Raw genomic sequence first — 22,179 nt, forward strand, 5'->3', positions numbered from 1 at the left:
GCAAAAACCTTATATAAGATGACTCATTTCTACTTTCTGCATCTTATTTATCTCAGCTTTGACCACTATTACTAAACTACTACTAAAGCATAAAGATCAGTCACTTTAACAGGCAAGACTTTAATTATTTGGTTGAGTATGCATTAAAGAGGAAAGAGCCCCAATAAAGTGTAAAGCTTTTCAAATTTCTCTTTCTCCTTGTGGCTCTTGTTTGTCAGACCAGACAGAGCTCTGTTTATAGATTGTTGAGCTCCAGGAGGGTTTGGTCCAATGTCTGGTGCATGTCTAGGTTCTCTTCTTTAGCTTGAGCCAGTTTCTCTGGTGATGAAGGGGGAGACAAAAGCATAAGTGAGCACCAACTTGAGCCAGGCTTTGTCTGGCTCACAAACGACAATGGAATGTGACACAGTAAAATTGACAAAATACTTCACATACTGCATGTTTATGTAAAATACGAAACGAATAAAGTGGTCAGTAGAAAGAAAGAAAAAAAGGCAAGCGAATCTATGGCTGTTGTAAAGATAACCTGCAAAGTCAGATGAGGCAAGTCATTAAAAAGCCAGTCAGTCTAATCTACATCAACAAGTGAGTCATCCTTGTTCCAGACTTCATTGAGGCTGGTCTGTCGTACTCTACTTGCTGGTGAAGTGCCATAGTGAGAGTTCCGCACCAATCCATTGAAATGAGAAGACAGTGCTTCCTGTGTCCGTAGAATGTCAGGTGATGCATTGGATTTCAGTGTGCACAATGACACTCTTATATAGAGGATAGCAGATGCTACTGGTTGTCATAGTATTCAATGGCCCAGGTGAAGGTAGATAGTAGTTAGAGCAATGAGAGTAAAGCTAGTGTGACTATAATTAGCACAATACTTAACACAATACTTAATTAGCTAACTACACAATCTAATTTCAATTGCGCTAAATTTTCAAGGTAAAATTACTCCAATTTGCTTGAGGCCACCATGCAGTGAAGTCCAGTTATTTCAGTAAACACCCAAAAGACATCTATTAAATGTGGGTGTCCAAGTAAAACTGAGATACTACTGTAAATAAATTGAGGAAGTTAAACTAGTAAAAGGATAATGCACTTACATTTAAGGGCTATACATATTAAGAATGGATGCTTCTTGAACAACTATTGAATATAATCCTAGTTTAAAAAAGAATGCACAAAACAGGGTAACTTCAAACCTTTGCAAGGCCTATAAAGTCACATTTGGTTATCTATCCATGCATAACAGTCTGAGCATAATGTTATTAAAAAAATACATAAAAAAAACTCAAACGCTTTGTGCACAAGTATGGCCATGTATCTGTTAGAGCAGCAGAATACCATGCATAAATAAACAGCAGGTCTTTTTTCTATACTTTCATGTGTAAACCTTAAAGATTTGTTCTTATTTGTTATTGTTAATGAACATTTACCGTATTGGTTTTCTTATTTAGAACTTTACTTTAGGCATTACTTGGTTAAAAACATAGTTGATTGTATGACATTTGAGATTGCTAGACTTGCTCTCGATTAAGCCCTCTCAAGGGTGACCAGTGGGAGATGCACGTGAAATGTAAAATTGGTGATATTTCCTTATTCTGACATATTTGGAACCAAATATGAATGATTTGAGTCTACCAATGATTTTTTTTCCAATTATTATTGCTTTCCTCCACATAAAAACAAAACAAACTAAAAACATCCTGACGTCCTTTCAACAAACCAAACAAATCATCCGTTGGAGTACACCTAATCAACCCTTTGCCTAAATATCCTACAGTACTAGTTGGTCTCTCTCAACCTTAAAATCAACAGTAACAACCGGTTCCAAATTTTGTCAGAATATTAAGTGCACGTTCATAGTGGAATAGTGGAATTGTGGAAGCGAGTCAGCAAAAGGTTCAGCCTTAACAGCTGTTCAGCTCATTTAGAACAACCCTCAGTTCGTTACTGAGAATTCGGTTTTTGTCCACCTCCTTGTGATAGCGATCTGTGGCGCCAGCAGAATCATAGAAAGCCAGTGTGAAGATATAGGAAAAGGGAGAGAAAAAGAAAGAGAAACAGGGAAACGTTAGTGCATTAAAGTTCACAAGGTAAAGGAAGACTAGAGAAAAAAGCTCCCCGCCCCTCAAAGAGGTACTGTACTTGACACTTCTTGGCTTGGTCAATTTACTTGACTTTCTGGAGAGCAAAGGCATTCATTGCATGACATGGAGCAATAGTGGGACACTACATTCAAACTTCCAGGCACTTTTATAATGGGGATATACACAGAAAAATTCTCAAACAAGTATGGTTTGAATTAAGAACTAAAATTGTAGACTGATTGAAGGACAACTCACACATATGTATCCATCATTAAACAAAATTACTATTTTGGCTGAATTTAATGTTTGAATATAAACTTTTAAAATCAAACTTTATTTGAGGCCTAGTCAATGGAAATGTAGATACTATATTTAAGAGGTTGATTGTCTTTCATCATTTCTTTATTTGCACCAAAGGGACTACAGAGGTGCTCTCAACAGTTGACGAGGAAGGTAAACTGACTGAAATTATCATTAAAAGTTGTGTTCATGTAAATACAGTTCTAAACAGCTTTTAATGTCATGTTTGATACGTTTTTGTTTCTTTTATATATCACATTCCAGTTCTACTTTTAATGTTGTAAAACGGATATTCACATGGGTTGACAAAGTTTGTGCATACAGAAGTCCAAAACGTGTTTACATATTCCCTCGTCTTGCAAAGGCATCACATATGGTCTACTGCAGCCATTGAGGAAACCAGTGATGGTCCAATTTCAACTTGTATACGTTTTTTCATATAGCCAGTGTCCCTATTTTAGTATGCAGGTTGGGTGTATATATGGCGAAGCTATACCAATCAATTCAAGTTTTGTTTACTATACGATCTCCGTGCGTTAGGCACCTAGTTTCATTGTGATTACCTTCTTTAACGATTGCTCTGAAGGTATGTTTTATATTGATTGGGTTCATTATTATTATGGATTGATTATCTTTTAGATAATAAACTATCATTTTGCATTTAAAGTTACACGTTCTCCTTGTACATTTCTCTCACACTAAGGCCGTGAAAAGCTTGAGCTAGTTGGTTTGATACGGCTATTACTGTTTATAGACATACACTTTTGAAGTAGGTTTTAACTTAAGGCCTCTGAGTCACTTTCAGTAGGGCTTTCCATGCTCTGAAGTTAATACCGTAGCCTCTGGGGGTCAACTTGCATACTGTCGCAGTGGATATGTCCATATCCATAGTAGAGATAAACGGCTGATTTGTGAAAAAGCTTACTTTAAGGTTGTTGCCCTGATCAATTCTCACCTACATCAGAGATTCATGTCATTGATTGTTTAGCGGTCAAGGTTACAGGTAACTTTGAAATGCACATTTCAAAATTGGAGTCAGATATTAACGAGTCAATCTCCTTGGCATCAAATCAAATAATTTTTCAGTCGGGCACAAGCCCAAGCGTCTCCAACTCTACATCTGCATGTAGAGTAACTCTAACCCTGTATTAGAAATATGGATCACAGAAATCATAGAGAAAGAATCACATTCAAAGAAAATAGAATCATGAAAAAAATTGAATCAAGAAAATAAACACAAAGAAAACAGGAGGGTAAAGAGAAGGCTTTTGGACATTTATTACAGTGAGAGAAAGGAAAAGATACGAGAGTTGACATTAATACATAAATACAGAAGAGACAAACAAAGTCTAACCCAGATCTCCTCGAGGTATCAACATTGTGAAAGACAAACCACAAAGTGGGTGGCTGGTATACTAGGGGCTGTTTTGAAACTGTATGAGGATTGCTGACAGTGCCAGTACCTTAGACACAACGGACGGGAGAGGAACTAAAAGGAAAGGGGACGTGTCTCTCTGGGTAAAACATTGTGGAGTGCTCACAGCTTCATCCCTAAGGGTCTCAAGTTAGGGTCTCAATCTTGTAAACGTAGCATTAGCTTTTATGAATCCGATGTTTCTATTTAGAATTGTACCTTTCTCAACCAAGAGTGTTTTGCAATGGATTTATCGATCACAGTCCTGTCTGAATAGCTTGGGAATGAAAAAAAGACAGGACAGAGAGAATGCGTGAACCACACAGTGCCGTTGGAGGTGGACAGCATCAGAGAGGGAGGTGGACAGCATCAGAGAGGGAGGTGGACAGCATCAGAGAGGGAGGTGGACAGCATCAGAGAGGGAGGTGGACAGCATCAGAGAGGGAGGTGGACAGCATCAGAGAGGGAGGTGGACAGCATCAGAGAGGGAGGTGGACAGCATCAGAGAGGGAGGTGGACAGCGTCAGAGAGGGAGGTGGACAGCATCAGAGAGGGAGGTGGACAGCATCAGAGAGGGAGGTGGACAGCGTCAGAGAGGGAGGTGGACAGCATCAGAGAGGGAGGTGGACAGCATCAGAGAGGGAGGTGGACAGCATCAGAGAGGGGGATGATAAACAGGAGGAAAGGGAGCATCTACAGTGTTGTCATGTCGTTGAGAGCCAGGTCAAGCTCCTCACTGAGGGCCTTGCCCTTCAGCTTTTGAGCATACACCTCGTCTGCAGGGGGCATGGAAGGACAGAGAGGACAGAGACGCACAAGACAAGAAGAGAACAATGAGATGAGCAGATTAAGAAAATGGCTGAGGAAAGTAAGAAACTAAAGGAATGCTAAGAAAACAAAACTATAATAATCTATATTATCATGAAACAACATATAAATGTCTAAAAAGCTATCCGCAACAACCCACAAAACATCAAAGATGTAACACGCAACAAATCCATCAAATTCTGTCAAAATCCAATGAAGTTAGTGTATCAGATCATGTATCAATACAGATCAAACACGGTTATCACCACACGTGCATTTACTTAGCCAGAATTGCTGTTGCAAAAGCTTAGTTTAGAGTCATGTTCTAATAAAATCAAACCAGGTCCTTACCAACTCCGGTCCAAATCCACTCAAGGTTAGCAGGTCATGATGCCTTTAGCATATCATAAAATTCTACTTGCAGTGCAATCCACTCTAAAACACAACTCATGCACATGGTGCCAAACTATTAAAAGTTAGCCAAAAATGTGTCTATCAAACAAGTTTTGAGAAAAAGTCAATTTGAGTAAACAAGACAAAATGTAAATTAAAGTCAAGCACTTTTTTCCAGTTGGGTTTATTCCCTACCAGATTTATTCGATTACATTTTAAATGTTGTGACTGAAAATAGTACCGCTAGAATATCCAATACTACGTAATCTGGTAAAAGTTTTATTTACCATAAACTGTGGTCATAATAAACTACAAATTATTATATTGATTTCCATTCCAACTTCAAGGCAAACCTAGACTTTTGTGGTTTTTACAACATTTAAGTAATAATATACAGACTAAATGTGCCATATGGTTATACTAGAAAATTAGCGTGGCAAGTTAACTAAGATAAACTAATATAAAAATAGGTATGTAAGTTTTGCAACTGTTTTTCTTGCACCTTTGAGAGTAAGAACAAGTCCATCATGCTTAGTGAGTCTGACGATGCTGTTAGTGGCTTTACTACAGGGAAAGTACAGATTCACATTAGAGAGGAGTGGCACTTAATAAGAGCGTTTTAAGACATACCTTCCAAATCATCAATGGTCTTCTCAAGCTTGGCCACAGACCTTTCAGCAAACTCGGCACGAGTCTCAGCCTGGAACGCAACAGAGCACACGTATTTCAAATTGATTTTCACCAGCACCAAGAAGTGTCTGATTCCCAAAATACTTTCCCCCCCAAGCCTAACCTGCATCTGAATAGTTTATCCTTATTCCGTAAAATGGTGTATGATTTTTTTAAACTTTTACAAAGGAAGACACAAACTCACCTCTTTCAGTTTGTCGGTAAGGACTTTGATTTCCTCTTCATATTTGTCCTCCTTTTGTGAGTACTAGAAAATAAACAACCAATAAGCATATTGACAAGTGAGCAAATCTTTGTCTTCCAAGAACTCACATGTATCAATCAATTAACCATACATACTCAAGACATTTAATTTGACCTACAGGACTGTCACATTGAGGTACAAATGTCTTTGCAAAGCTACTGTGTATGCTGTAGAAGTCTGAGTAGCAGATGCATTGTTTAAGTAAAAGGAGAGAGCTATATTGTACAAAGAAAAGACGGGAGCAACTTGATAGTATTGACCCAGGCTAGGGCTCAAGTCGTAGCATCATATCTTTCTCTAATACCTCACCATGTCGGGGATTCCATTATTTTCTCTCGTCTCTTAACACACAAGCTCTTGTCAATGCTAACTGACTACAGTATCCTTCAAATGTTAACATGTTAAAACAGTAGTAACGTCTACAACGGCATGGCTGCAATTAAGGCTGTTTAAGACAGAGTGTGTGTGTATGTGTGTGTGTGTGTGTGTGTGTGTGTGTGTGTGTGTGTGTGTGAGAGTGTGAGTGTGAGTGTTCCTAAACTACACTGTCTCTGAACAGCTTCCCTCCTACCTTCTCAGCCTGCGCCTCCAGAGACTTCAAGTTGTTGGTGACATTTTTCAATTCTTCCTCAAGATCACCAGATTTACTAAACAAATCCCGAAAGAGAGGTAGGGGAAAAAGAGGGAGAGGACAAGGAGAGAGAGCGAGTTGAGAGGACAGAGGAAAATCAACGCCCGCCAGAGGGAAGGGAGTGTGTTTGCAGAGTGCATGCCATAAACCACTTACCTGAAGTTTTAAGTCCAATAACTTTTCAACTAGTTTAAGAAAGGATCCTTGATGGACAGTATCGGACCATCGAGAACAGTTATGAACAGTATTTTTTTTTTAACGCATCTCTAAGGACATTGACACATCAAGGATCCCTCTTCATGGAATATTGCCTTTATGATTTGTAGGACATGATCCTCTTACATGATATCAGTGGCAGGAAAACCCCATAGAGTGCAAGTGAAGGGCACAAAGTCTGAAAGAAGTGTGAAGGGTAAGCCAAAGGAAGGGTGGAGGAGAAGGAGGAAGAGACTTGGAAGCAAGTCAGTGTTTGAAATCAGGCCCTAGAGCTCCAGGAAGGGGGAGGGGCAGCTGTACCTCTTCCTCTCCGGACATCATGGACTTCATATTCTGGTCCATTAGCCTAAGCTCCTCCTCCAGCTCTCTGACTCGACTGGGTTAGTCCACAGCCAGGGAGGGGGCAGGAGGGGAGGGGGGCAGTGGAACCAGAAACAGGGCAAGTCCCAGGTGGAGGGGTTGTGGACGTGGTGGTGGTGTATTCAGGCATGCATTACATGAAACACAAGGGAGAGAACACACACACACAAACACACACGCACACACATCCAGGTGCACACCTGTGGGTTAGTGTATTCCGTGTTCTCGCATTTCACACTTGGGGCGGTATGGTGGGGTTGGGGAGGTGTGTGGGAAAACTGAAACGACTAAAAGCAGCAGGTTGGAGACGTACATGTCCCAGGGAAAGGACACCTTCCCCCTCCACTGACACAAAGTGACTTGTGTATTATGTATGTCTATGGGACTACAAAGGAATGGAGAAGTGTATTGTTTTCTGAGAATAGTTGAAAACCTCCCTGAAATGTGTAAATGAATGGGCCTGCTGTTCTTTAGTCCATTTCAGTCACTAAAACAGTCATGCATCTGATAAACAGGACAGTGGGTCCATGCAATAATATCCCAACAATGGATTTCAGATTCACATTTCTGCTTGCCAAAGGCTACGGCATACTGTATTAGTGATGGGTGAACCAACTCAAATTTTCACAGCTGAATGTAATTGACATTTAAATATCAAACCACAGTACCATCAAATGGCGCATAAATAAAAGAGATTAAAATGTTCTCAGTTTAGTGTTGATTGGATGAGGAGCTGAACTTACGCCTCTGCCACCTCAGCACGCTCCTCAGATCGCTCCAGATCACCCTCAAGGATCACCAGCTTACGTGCCACCTGCAGTCAGAAAAACACACACACGTGTTCACTGTACCATTTACAGTCTAGAGGTCCAATATAACAGAAAGGCTTAGCCCATTCACCGAACAGTACACTCATGTAAACAGGTGTATACAATCATACATTGAAGGTGCATTATTAAACTTTGAAATTGAAAGGGACGGTACGCATTCTGTGGTGCCATCCACGTGCCATTATCAAGCGTGCAACCCCAATGACATAACAATTCCATCTCCCAGAGTGCCGTTAAAAGGGGAAGTGCAATCGAATGCCTGAGTGTTATTAGCTACTGTGTAAGTAGGAGAAGAAGAAGGGCCAACAATGACAGGGCTGGGACTGTGGAAGTCAATTAGCCAGCTTATTAGAGCCAGCTTCTTAGACTATAGATGTGATCTATAGTCACATCTATAGTCAGCCTATTCCTGCAGACTGAAATACAGGACTCTCATGTGAATTCCAGAGACAAGCTAAGCTCTAAGCAGTCTGTAAACACATTACACTGTGAGAATGTGGAGTCAAAGTCAGACTGGCAGTCACCTTAGTAAAGGGAGGGAGTTTGTAATTAACTACTGGTGGGTGGCGTGTATAGTACTGTATGAACAATACTGCTAATCTAAACAAGCTATCTAGAAGGTGTCCTGTTGAGTGCTGTTGCGATGAACTGTTGATGTCAAGCAGTTGAACATTAACTTTATCTACAGTATGTATTATCTGTCTATGGGGGTAAGTGTGAATAACTGGAATCATCTCGTGTTTCATGTGATGTCTCCTGTCATTCCTGAAGGCAAGGGCCTAGACAAGGTTATTACAAGTATGTAGTAGTATGCACTTCCAAAGGTTATTGCAAGTATGAAGAGTCAGGAATGTGATGTTAGCTACAGATGATAGGCCTGTTCTGCTCTGCTACACCATATGTAGCAGGCAAACTTACATCTGGTTAAGAGACTGTCCAGTTAACCTGGCTTCATAGGACATCTTTGAAGAAATACCTATGGGTGCTTATTTAAAAACACCTCATATGAAAACCTATTGCACTATGGCAGTTTATGTTTTAAACTACACAGACAATAGACACTAGCTGTAGACTTCCATGCTGAAATTGAGAAAAAAACTTCCAAGTTGAGCTTAAGAAACTTACAGCCAACCTCTACAGGTTCCGAAGCAGCGCATCTCTAGTCTACCAAACACCAGAGCAGAGGAAGACCCACCTCCTCATATTTGCGGTCAGCCTCCTCAGCGATGTGTTTGGCCTCCTTCAGTTGCATTTCCTGGATCTCCATCTTTTCCTCATCCTTTGATGCCCGGTTCTCTATGACCTTCATTCCTCTGGAGGCCAGAACAAAAAGGTTGAACAATTTGGACTGTATTGTTGTTAACAAATAACAATTCCTCTAGTGACACAAATAGCACATACTGTACATAGACATTCTACTGAAAGGGCTTCCAAAGATGCATAGTTGGAGTTGTCTAAGCAATTCTCCCCTATAGTCTTGTATTAGGTAAGGTTTGATTCCTTTTTTTTCTCAACACTTGCATAGACGAGGAGGAATCGAACAGAAGCTAGCTTTACTACAGTAAAAGTAAATAAAAGCTGGATCCTGACACAGCCTTAGATTAGATCTGACATGAGTTAAGTAGGCCAGAACAAGAGATGAAGGTCCCACCTCTCGCTTTCATCTGCCGCCTTCTCGGCCTCCTCCAGCTTCTGCAGTGCTGTGGCCAGTCTCTCCTGGGCCCTGTCCAACTCCTCCTCAACCAGCTGGATACGTCTGTTCAGGGATGCCACCTCGGCCTCTGCCTGTGAGGGTTACAAACAGAGTCAGAGAGGATAGACAGGAAAGCACCAAAGGGAGACTGACACATACCTGCTTAGAAAAGTATTTGATGCCATGTCAGAGAAGGTGTAGGTGTTTTGTGCTATAAAGTTATTTGTGAGGGTGTATGTAATATGTTTAAATTAGGGTATACAGTAGGTCTATCGTTATTTGAACCCCTCAACTGGACTGAGTCAACAGAGCATCGACATGAATACAATGTCTAGGACAAACATCTACTACATGTTTTGCACAGTACGAGTTGTCTGCTTCATGTATTTCTTGGGAAGTGATTCTATAATTAATCATTATTAAATGGGGTCAAATGGACATATCCTTATACAGTAGGACTGTCGCACTGTGTTGGCAATTAATTATTTATTAAGTTAGAGCTGGTCTGTAAGTTAGTCTAACCTTAAATAGACCAATTTTGGGTTGTCCAACTGTTACATTTTTGCAGCATTTTAGATAGATAGCTATGGTAACAGTTACAGCATGTAAATGTTTTTGGACTACCTTTTTTTAAGCAAGCGGGATGGCAAACAAGTCTGGAAGAAATCCAGCACTGATAACTTGGGGAGGAACCTTGATGCAAGTTTATTTGTCCAACGATAATGGCCCTTGACCTTGTTAGTCGTACCGACCTTCCATCAAAAAACATCGGACAGAAGTCAGCCCTTGGATACGCGTTCAAATGAGTAAATCCAAATAAATATGTTTGTCCCAGCAACATGAAACCTTGTACAAAACATTCCATTTGCAGATGAAATGTCAATTTTCCCATACTAGTTCAATCAGGTGGACACTGATCAAGCAGCAAGCAAGCCAGTCCATGACTAGCTGTAGATCACAGAGATGATACGACAATCAGACAAACAAGCATTCCATGTTTCCCAGAGGGATATTGATGGCAAAACAAAAGAACCACTGTCCCCTCTCCCCACTTCTTACCACTACAGTACTTCATTTCTCAGCAGAAGACAACTACCCAGACCCCCCCCCCCCCCCACACACACACAAACACACACTTTCTATCAAATCCCAGAAACTCAGGAATGCAGTCCACAACACACGAAACAATTCACCCTGTTTAATACCTTACTTAATTAGTTTATTTTAGTAAAAAAAACATACCAAATTACAGGCAAAATGACCAAAGATTAGCACTTCACAAATACCTTCTAATGTCTATATAGATTATTAGGCTACATGACTGAGAACAAGAAGATTATTAAACGTTGTTTACTATTTTCCTAATTCACGAATGTGTGCATGGGGATTTCAAAATCTTTCAAACTAGTATGGTCATATTCCCATGGCAGGCAGGCAAACAGAGGTTGAGGTCCAGCTGTCGTGTTAATGGTACAGTGATTCAGGGTGGGCTGTATGGTTTGACCCAAGGCCGTTCCCCTTCAGCTGAGTAAAGTCGGGAAATAATTAACCTTCTGTACCCACAGAGACAGAGAAAGAGAGCGAAACAGAGACAGAAGGAGATGGGGAAGGGAGGGAACAAATTATCCTGTTTAAAAGAGCTGACTTCAGCAATATTTCCAATTATCTGAAGATGGTTGAATAACCTATTAATTCTTTCATGTTTAGTTTAACAGATTATAATATTCGGTTATAGACCTGTAACAACATACATTCATAAATGTATTCTTACAGAGCACCTCACACTTGTCAGTTTGACACAAAGGGAGATCCATTTAACTCTGAGGTGTCCTCATGCAAAAGGAGGCACACTTCCTGTGTCAGCCTTAGACCTGTGTCCTCTTAATGTGTGTTAGTCCTCGCCAATCTATATTTTCATTCTAAATTAATACATGTAATGTTATGATATTTAACACCACTCAGAAATTGTATATTACACGTGTTGTGCAATGACGTGAAGTTCAGAAGCCACTCGTTTGGGAGCATTTGTGGCCAGCACCCACAACTGTCCAGATAAAAGAATTTATTAATCTTGTAGCCTAAATCTATTTATGTAGTCCTATATAATAGACTGTGGCTCATTCGCACACAGCGTAAATTACACTTTGTATGTCGCAGTATATTAACTGAGGAATGTGGCATTTGCCCTCGACAGAGACAATGTGCTGAGAAAAATTTGAGGACGTATTTCCACATTGTATGTGAAAAATTGCAGAGCTTATGCATCCAGTCGAATAACCCGGTTTTATTCCTGACATATCTTACCCTTTCTCTGGCCTGTCTCTCCACATCCACCTCTCCTTGAAGCATTTCAGCACGGTCCTCCGCATCGTCCGCTTGTTGCTGAAGAGTCTGAATTTTTCTTTTCACGGCTTCAATTGATGTTAATCCTGCCATTCTAGATGCTACTAAGAAACAATGCAATTTGTAGCGATGAAAGATAAGACGGCTTTGAATTTGACGTTATAGCGGTGCCTCTAGCGTCAGCGGTATCATGGGATTGTAGAGTAACACAGCGTTTTATATCCACCAGTATCAAATTGGCACAATGTACCTGTGCAATATTTATTTGCCGTTTGCATCCATATGCAACACGCGAATATTACGTGTCAAGTGTAACTTGCTTGCTTACCCCTTCTTACTACAACTGCTATGCCGTTGGAATTTAACGGATAGGCACAAAAGTTACTATTTTCCTTTCTCCGCCTCCTCCTTTATCTTTTTGCCGAATGATGTCACAGGCCGCCCGCTTTTTAAAGGAGTAGTGGTCTAGATAAAAAACTTTGTTCCACGTCATACAGTGGTCGACGGTCAACCTGTCCATCAATAGGCCTACAATTTTTTGCCGTAGGTGGACTCAAGTTAATAACTGAGTGGTAGTCTTGTTCATTAGCTTAAACTTCAGGTTTTCTGGAGGATATTTGAGTAGGCTAATGTGAGATGCTCTGTAACATAGCCTACATTGACGAGATACAGTGTCTCATAGGGGTTGTCTTTATACCTTACATTTTGTAGTAGTGAGGATGACTATTGGTATTTAAACTGGGCAATTTGCAATTTGCAGGCTACATTTATGACTCGGATGCAGTGACCAACTCAGTGTGGTACTGTAGGATTTATCATAACAGCTCCTGAATTGGTTAGAAGAGTGTGTACCTGGACATTTTCTTGGAAAGTTTGTTATGTATATTGTGACAAAAAATCCTGACCAATAACACCACAGAATGATTTATAGTGTAAAAATACAATGTAACTAAATGTTTACTTAAGAGTAATAAATCCTGCTTTTAGATAGTCTGCAATTGTTTTAGGGACGACCCTTCCTGTAGAACAGTAATATAATAACTGTGAGCAGCTTGGACATCATGTTAACACACAACACTAGAGGTTGGTCGTCCTCGTGTGCAGATCAGTGACAGTGACAAAGTAATCAAAGGAAGCCGATAAAGTCGAATCACAAGTTCATCAAATTCATTTGAAAAGCCAACATTTGCCCCAAGGTGCTGACAAGCTTTATGACGTGTTGATAGAATCTGATACGGGACGGGTTTGGCACTTTCTCCTCTGCAGCTGTCGACAAGCGAGTGTGGTTTCCACAAGGACTGATTGAGGGGCGGTTGGGGCTGTCACACCCAAGTCTCTGGTTTAGCATTACCAATGGTTACATGGTTAAGGTTACAATTACATTCATATTTTTGTTTAGATGGGGAAAGGGAATCTGATTTTTTTATACTTAGTTCAACTTCCACCTAGACCTGGAAGTGTGCTCTGGGGAAGTTGGATTAATATCACACATTAATATCCCTCTCCCAAATTGTGAAGTTAAAGTTTCTTCCCTATAAAAATAAGATTATGGAGAAGTGGAGTTCTCTGTAGGACAGGCACAGATTGTACAGTGTTGTTTAATACCACAAGAGGGAGACATATCATATTAGGTGTAAAAGTGTGATCATTTATTGGGGGCCAAGCAGTGAAGCCACCTATTGTGTTTCTACCTTTTGTTTCTTTTTCGAAAAACATTGCTGCTTGCAGCTATATTCATCCAATACTTTTATGTGTGCATTTTTGCAGAGTGTAATTTACTAGTATGCTCTAATGACAGCAATAGGGAAATTGAGAAAATATATTTGCGGTGGGGCTTGGAATCCTTGTGTATATAGCTCCAAATGAAATAGTTTGATATGTCATTGTTTGGGTAGGCCTAGACTACTTATATCAGTAATGTTTAGAGTAGGCAGCAGAGTTGGTGGATGACATTTTAAGTCAAATAGTATTAAGATAAACAAAAAAGCTGAAGAGCACCACTGCTCCATTTTTCTATTCACTCGTCACTGACGATCTCCATATCCCTTCATTATGTCCATGTTTGTAAGTTTGATGGACAAGTAAATGGCAAGGGTGAGATGTTGTGAGATGTGCTGATGTTGTGACGTCACTTTGGTCTCTCCCCGTGTTACTTACGTCTGTGGCCTTCTTTTCTGCCTGCTCCAGCTTCTCTTGGGCATCCTTCAACGACTCTGAGTATTTATCCAACTCATCCTCCACTCCCTTCAGCTTTTTCTGGAGGCCCAGCAACTCCTCTTCCAGCTAGCACACACACCAAGAGCCACACATGTACAACGGCACACACACAACACACACACCAGGAAACGTCAGTGATCATTTTCAAGTTACTTTGGACTTTGGTTATTAAAAACATACACCAAGTATTTTTATAGATTTTTTTTTAACAATTGCTGCTATCTGATCATATTAAACATAATACACATATAATTTCAGATATTCATATAATACATTTTCCTTGTTCCAGGGTCCATGGAAGGTTACCCCATCCTCCAGTCATGAGTCCTGCTATAAATCTACTTCTAGTGGCAGCTTGTTGGCATCTAGTGTTATGGAAGGTTAGGTGGGGGGCAGGGGGGGAATCTGTCATAGTCCCCCTCAGAGAGTCCACAGAGTGACTGTGGGCTACAGCTGGTGGTGTACCTTCTCCCCTTTCAACATGCGTCAAATAAAGTCCTGCATATTATACACAACCCTGTTAGACGAGGCCTAGGGCACAGCCCACTCTCATAAAAGTAACCACCTATTTATTGTACTCTGGTGACACAAGCAGATATGCTACTGTATATGGTCTTGCGCCTGCTAATGAAGGATAATAGATCAAATGCGCTGGCCATACACCATATAAAGCCATGGTCATGTAAAGTGTTTATTATAGATAATTTACATCTGATTTAGTCTTTAACGAGGTGAACTACAACTCAATAAGCGCTTTTTGAGAGAGAATTACCTCAGTCCTAATAAAAGCCTATTGTGAATGACAATGACAATGCATGAACTCCACCCCATGTCATTCTTTTATTACATCTGACAGATTTTGACAAGCTTTCAGGCTTCGACTATGCGTCTGCATTGTAGCTTCTGGGTCAGAAATAGCTCCTCTAGTCCCTGGGACATTCTCATCCCAGACCTGGCACTGGATTGGTTCTATGTGGTTTAAAGGGGGTGACATCTCTGACCCTGGACCCAGCTGTGACCCCTTCTTTGTAAGACAACAATTCAAAGAAGGTGCGGGTCTTTAAACTGATCACAGAAATAGACATGCCAGTATCAAGGCTGCAGTGAAGACAAATAGTGGTGCTGGTATAGGAATAGATCCAAGGTGTGTTCTTCCAAAACAAATACTTGTTAAGGCAGTGGTGCTATTTATAGACTCCATATGTTGCATGCTGAGCCCATCAATTAAATGCTGGGGTGGAGTGAGATGAAAATGTGTTGACTTAAGATCAGTAGTCTCTGGTGTCTGGTAACAAAACCCAAAACATTTTACTTTACTCCATTTCTAAAATTCACAGTCTAGAACTGATTGTATTGCCTTGGTATTGCAAACACACCAGAGACAAAGCAAATCTTCAAGGGTTTCTGGTTCCCTATCCACTGGAGGCTTTTGTGTCTTGACGACTAAATGGAAGTGGGAACTCAGAGCAAAATATATTTGTCTGCTATGGAAAACAACAATAGAATACAATAACGAAGTGACCCAAGTATGAACTACTTTATCTATAGTAACAGCGCAGCCACCTTTAGCTGAAGAAACTGAGGTGTGGCCAGGCTTGGACTACACATGTTAAGACCTCATATCATGTAGACCTGACTTTCCGAAGTGTAGCAAAGGTTCTGTCCCCTTAAAATCGAACAATGTCAAGTTTGACAAGCTTGACTATTCAAAGGATAAATTTGAAGCTGCTGTAGTCTTATTGTGTCTCCAAGTGTCAGTACATCATGGAAATCAGACGATGGGGGAAAATGTTGTGGACAAAAAGTTGAGATGTGACACTTTGGATTGGTTTCAGATTTGGGCTCAAAAACTAAAGATCACTTAGTTTGCTGTCATGTAACTGGGCATCTGTTGCTATCTTCACTGATGTCAGTTCTGTCTAATCGCATAAGTTTTAAGGATAAAGAAGAATGTGGAAGGTCCAAATAATAATGGTCATTAGCTAATACCATGTCAGTAACTCTCCACTCCCTTAACTGTAGATGTACCATCCCAAATGAGGTTGGAGTTAGAATGTCTCTCCTTCACACTAGGCTCAGTAAAATTCCAAGAATGAACTTAATAAGCTTCTGACCACTCATCAGTGTGCTTTGAGTCAGGGAAACTAGCACTGGCTAAATAACCTCAAACGGTCCGGACTGATAAGTGTGGTCTCTTGGTGTCACCTGTATGGCTATTTGTCTCACCTATCAATCTACATCAGGGACAACCCTGAATGAGAGTCTATCTCAATTTTTGGAAAAGTCCATCCATAAGCAAATGCTACTCAAAATCAGGAGCAATAAATCACTTTCCATGCCTTCTTAAGGGGGGGGGGGGGATTTCCACTGTAGCCTTATTATGAAGGGGTGAATATTTACCATCATTAATGCTAAAATGTCTTGTCTTGAGAATAACTGTCCTACAGTGTTCCCATACCTGTTTGCATTTGTCCTCTGCCCCCTTTTTGTCTCCCTCAGCTTGTTCTGCCCGATCAATAGCATTCTCCTTATCCAGTTTCAACATCTGCATTTTCTTCTTGATGGCATCCATGGCTGCTTTTGGTGTTTTTTCCTAATATCAGACGAAAAGGGATAAGAGTTGGGAGTTTAGACAGACGCGCACGAGCCCCAGAGACGCAGATGACTGTAGTGCACAGGAGCAGCAGCACACGCCGAGTGATGAGCCAAAGCTTGTCCTGTACTGGGTAGGGAGGGAGGGGAACGTGGAATTCTCAGCAAAGGAGTCAAGACTTTTTTGGAAAGTTCAGTTAGGTCACTTTGAATTGTGAGTGACGTCGTGCGTCAGTGTTACAAAGCATTGGCTTGTAATTGAGCGCAGATATTTTGTCCATCTTTGGGAGTGTCTCATCTTAACCGTCACCGTGGTATAATATTATTCTAATGTATATTTGATTTTGTAAAGATATTTTTGCACTTTATTCAAAGTGCTTTATTCAAAGTATAGATTTGATAGCACTTTATTCAAAGGTTTTTGCATAAATCTTATCCGTGATCCATATATATATATATATATATAGATATGAATCTAACATTACGCACGATGGTTTAACAGTTCCTTAGACGAAATCCCCCTGTGGCCCGAAGTCTGTGAGACTCAGAATGGAATACGATGTTCCGAAACGTCGGACAGATTCTGTGTGTTATCTGGGTGACAGTCACGCACGTGCGCCCCTTTGTCTTCAAATAGTCATTTTCAAATGAACAGAATTGCTTTCATGGACTTTTCCTAACTCGTAAGAGCACTATGACAAACATAGTAAATAACGGATGGAAGATTTTAGGGGAACATGTAGTGAAAAGTCCAAGCCTTTCTCTTTTATAGCATTTACCGTTGACGACTATTTATTTGCAATGACTGTTTCAGTTAAATACCTAAGCAGTTACAGCCTACACGTCTAAAATATTGTGTTTATTCTAATAATTATGGTTATTTTCCCCCTAAACATCCTGAGGGCCTATTTTAAGAAAATTTATGTAAATGAGCAAACAGTAGCCTATGCCAAGAAATCATGTATGTTTATTGTTATTAAATATACATTAACACTGTATCTTAAATTCAGAAAGAAAGTTGGTGAACTTTTTAATTAATTCCCATTTTCAATCCAACAGCCCACATTCAAAATTGATTATAATACAGATATTTCATGTATTACTATTATTATAATCCAATACTGGAACCTCTCATCTGAATACACTAGATATGTGACCCTGAGTACATCTAGAGTTCCAGCACAGGTCTGAAGTAACACACTAGGATCAATCCATCATGTACCTCTGCTGCTCACTTTCCACTTTGTTTAGAGTAGAAAAAAAGAGTATGGTCCACTGTTGAATTATCATTGACTCATTAAAAAACATATTAGTGTTGTAATATGAGTTTGGGAGAGTGACAGATTACTGTACCCAGACACCAAGCCACCAGGTACCAAACATGACTACCTCCCTCTACTAAGAGATATTTGGTGTAGCAGAAACGTTTTGTTTATTTTGAATTCAGGCTGCAGAGTTGAAAACAATTAATTATTCAAAGGGGTTCACAAACTTTTTAAACTGTACCTTTAATATTTTATTGAGATAAACAAATGCAAGAAACATTTTGTAAAAGAGTGAATTTATATTTTGTTAAGTTAAACAAATGGATAAGTGCACTTGATGATGGAAAAGGTTAACAGTTACACATTACTGTAAAATACATTAAGCAGGCAATTTTTGATGCATTGATATGTTGAACAGACAGAAGGTTACATTGAAGCCTGTGAAAATGTGAAATAGGCAGCTAATTCAAGAAAAATAATTACTCATAAGAAACAGAGAACGTGGGTACATATTCTTCTACCTCATTGCTATCATACGATTGTGCTGTAAAGAGGATTTCATCCACAATATACTGTATATTTAAATTTGTTTCTCAAAATGTACTGGTTTCAGTTGGTTAGGTCTATTTGACACAACACAGTTAACAATTTAACCACTCAATAGCACCCAAAGAAACATAGCATTAATGATTTAAAAATACAATGTCTTGAAGAAAAGAAATATATGGCTTTACGAGCTTCAAACAAGACAGCTTGCCAAACAGAACTGATGATCTCCAAACGTTGACAAACAAATCACTTTTATTAACATACACATTTAATAGAAGATACCATTGGTAACACATGTCATAGCTTTATTTATCTTAAAAAAATGATATGTTTTTATTCTTTCTATGAATTTTTCATCGCAGTAAATCATTGCACCTCTGGTCCAAATTGCATCAAAATGCAGTTACTGTAAATGTCCTTGGTTAAGAGCACCTGACAAACCCCCCTTGTTTGAGTTGAACTGTCGTCTTTGGAACATGACCAGACCCACACTCGTTCATGGCAATCACATCACTATGTTTCATGATATAGCTAGTGGACAGTTTAAATCATTGAGCAGTCAGGTATGACTTTCACTCTTACCCACCACCCACAGCAGTACTTTTGGTGGCTGCATTTTTCTAATTAAAAACACAGCATAGATACCTCCAACCAGATGGTCATTGTGCTCCCTATAAAAATAGTATTGCTCTAGCAGTGAAGGAAAATATATTTTTTGTTTGCGACAATTTATTGAGTAAAAAGAGTGTAGATGCTGGGCAGACATGCAATCTAGATATAAGAGCTAGCCTAAAGGATCTAACTATTGTATTATTAACATAGAAACTATGAAAAGCGCAGTTACCTCAAGGACTTGCATATATTTTTTGCATAATCCAAAAAACAATCAGTGGCACTGTAATAAGGCTCTTGAAAGTGACAAACTAAGAAAAACACATCGAAAATAGACAACTTTCACTTTTTACCCCAATAATTTCTTTAATTACTCTTCCCAATATTGCTCTTTAAAGCATAACACTATATAGTTTTCTCTAATAATAGCCCGGGCGAGGCCCTGAGCATCTGATTTGTCTCCGCTGTGTGTCTAAAAAGTGTGTGTGTGTGATCTCACTGCTCCTGCCCATCGTCTCTAAGCTCTGTGGGCAGGAACTTGTACTGCTGCTGTCTGATATGCGCCAGCCTCTTCCTGGCCTCATCCAGCTCTCTCTCCTTCCTCAGCATCTCCTCCTGAGCAGCAATAATCTGCAACAAAACACAACCAATGAGCTTTCACACTCAAAATGGATTATAGACACCCCAAACGGTGCAGGTAAGATTGCACATGCAATCTTAGAACAGAGTATTTGATTCTAAGGATAATTATGAAACTCAAGGACTTACCTGGGCAATACCGCCCACCATTTTGCTCTTAACCACAACAGCCTGATCATCTTGGGCATCGAAGGCTGCTTTCTGAGCTGCCTTCACCAAGTTATCTGAGGCCCTCTTCACAGCGTTTCCTGCAGCCTGTGGAAGGTCAGAATGGTTAAAGGGAGTCATGACCACCGAACCAAAGGCCAAACAATATTAGAATGGGGCCTAGAAGTCTGTCTGACAGTCAGGGATTCACATGAATCAAACTGATTTTGTGCTCTGAGTAGATATTACCTGGATTTCTAAGGGTTTTGGGAGATGAGTTAGGTATTTACAGAAGTGTACAGCATTGGTGACTGACGCACACAGACTTAAGAACATGACTAATCCAATTCTCTTTCGCCCCTGGAAAGGAAATGTCAGCCCCTACCAAAGCAAGACGAGCAAACCAAAACACTCTCCCCTCTCTGTACTTGAGGAGATTACTTTAAAAGGCAAGAAAGCTGCTCGTCGTAGCTCACTTGAAGCAAAACATACATCTCTGAGAGACTCTTGGCGGCGCATTGCAAACAAGGAGTCTGATTTTTTTTCTCCTTTTGAGGCTTTGCTAAGAGAAAGAAGCGCTGCATTGGCAAGGGCACCACAAAGCTGGCTTTGTTAAATTCCCCGCCTCCTGATTAATGTCATGCTGGAATGTGACTGGACCCTGCCTTGACATAAACACACAATGCTATATAAACCTCTCAGATACTTAACAGCTGTTCAAGGGTACAAGACGCAAGGTCGGTGCTCACTGTTTTAACTGAGGAAAGGCTCAGTTTGGATAAAGATTGGCACTCTATGGACACGCACTTCAAATGTAGGCTGATGCCTTACTGCAGTGACCTGGGATCAAATTTGCCCGTAGCCCCCATTTCTCTCTGCCTTTCCTGTCACACTTCACTTAAAGACCCCAGGACATGCTGTTTTTGGATGCTTTTATATAGGCCTTAGTGGTCCCCTTATACTGTATCTGAAGTTTCTTTCCCAAAATTCAGCCTTGGTGCAGAATTACAGCCACTACGAGCAGTCCAACAATGAGCTTTCCTCAGGACGTGCTATTTCTGTGTCTGTAGCTTGAAATTCTACGAGGAAGAAAGAGGCGGGGCTAACTGCCATGCTTCGGTCGTTTGCAAGCCATGATGTCTCGAGGAAAACCAATATCGCGCTCGCACGGTCGTAGCTCATTTTGTCATTGGTGGGCCAAATTCTCTGTGCGGGCAAAGCAGAAAAGGTGAGGTAACCTTCGGTTTTATGACATCATAAAACCAGCATTTTCAAAACCGAGCGTTTAAGCTTTCATTTTCTCAAAGGCGGAGAAGAATAGCCAGGGCTTGGTTTACACATATCAACATTTCTAGCCACTGGGGGACCAAAGGCAGGCTAGGGGAACTCGTATTAATGTTAAATAACCTCCTAAAGTGAACATTTCATGTCATGGGACCTTTAAAAACTGTCCAATAAAGGATGAAATATAAAAATAAAAAAACATATTAGGGGTTGATTCACATATCAATCGCGATTGAGTCTTTTAGCGATTCACTGATTCACAAATTTAAAAAATCGATTTTCAATTATATATATTTTTTAATGTAAGCATATATTGAATCGAAATATCATAACGGCAATTACAATGTCTTGTAGAAAGTAACTTTGCAGGAACCCTCTGTGGCTCAGTGGGTAAGCATGTGTACCTTTGAGTCTACTGCCAAACACGGTACCCCTGGTTAAAATCTCACTCAAACCAATTGATAATTAATTTAACTGATATCAGTTCATATCCACATCCATACTAGCACACTACCTAGTAGGGGTGGTGGGGAAAATCGATATACACATATGAATCTCGATTCAGTCTTCTAGCGATTGACATCGATTCACAAATTAAAATAATAGATTTTCTAGTTGTTGTTTTTTCTAGTTGTTTTTTAATATTCTGTAAGCATATATTGAATTGAAATTTGAATAAAAAAATCGTGAATCGATTTTTAATCGAATCGTGACCCCAAGAATCGATTCGAAAGGTACCAAAAGATTCCCACCCCTGATATATATATTTTTAAATAAAGGCAGTGCATAAAGGTGCTTTGTTCCCTTCTCATCAGAATGTGCCTAAGCATGATCTAGAGCCACATGGGAATGTGTGTAGTCTCAAGTACTTT

General features: G+C 40.0%; 2 protein-coding genes across 5 annotated transcripts in view; both read right to left on the reverse strand.

Annotated features, from left to right (window-relative positions):
• Positions 1-100: 100 nt before the first annotated feature.
• tpm2 (tropomyosin 2 (beta)) lies at positions 101-16,919 on the reverse strand. Of its 4 annotated transcripts, none has more exons than XM_067249663.1 (9): positions 16,678-16,919; positions 14,160-14,285; positions 9,618-9,751; positions 9,162-9,279; positions 7,880-7,950; positions 7,077-7,152; positions 5,870-5,932; positions 5,626-5,695; positions 101-318 (listed from the first exon to the last, which is right to left on the reverse strand). In XM_067249663.1, the coding sequence occupies exons 1-9, from the start codon at positions 16,789-16,791 to the stop codon at positions 236-238; spliced, it is 855 nt and encodes a 284-aa protein (XP_067105764.1). In that variant the 5' UTR covers positions 16,792-16,919; the 3' UTR covers positions 101-235. The 4 variants fall into 4 exon arrangements, with proteins under 4 accessions (XP_067105764.1, XP_067105762.1, XP_067105763.1 ...); XM_067249661.1 differs by lacking the exon at positions 7,077-7,152 and adding an exon at positions 6,501-6,576 and having other exon boundaries at positions 16,678-16,916; XM_067249662.1 differs by lacking the exon at positions 101-318 and adding an exon at positions 3,636-4,571 and having other exon boundaries at positions 16,678-16,918.
• A 1,383-nt stretch (positions 16,920-18,302) lies between these two features.
• The window catches only part of tln1 (talin 1), a 55,876-nt gene continuing 51,999 nt past the window's right edge, over positions 18,303-22,179 (reverse strand). Inside the window, exons 56-57 of the mRNA XM_067249693.1 lie at positions 20,006-20,131; positions 18,303-19,867 (exon numbers count right to left, since the gene is read on the reverse strand). Coding sequence (XP_067105794.1) covers positions 19,733-19,867; positions 20,006-20,131 — 261 coding nt within the window. The 3' untranslated portion in view covers positions 18,303-19,732. The remainder of the gene's footprint in view (positions 19,868-20,005; positions 20,132-22,179) is intronic.

Source organism: Osmerus mordax, chromosome 14, assembly GCF_038355195.1.
Source record: "Osmerus mordax isolate fOsmMor3 chromosome 14, fOsmMor3.pri, whole genome shotgun sequence".
NCBI classification, from domain to species: Eukaryota; Metazoa; Chordata; class Actinopteri; order Osmeriformes; family Osmeridae; genus Osmerus; species Osmerus mordax.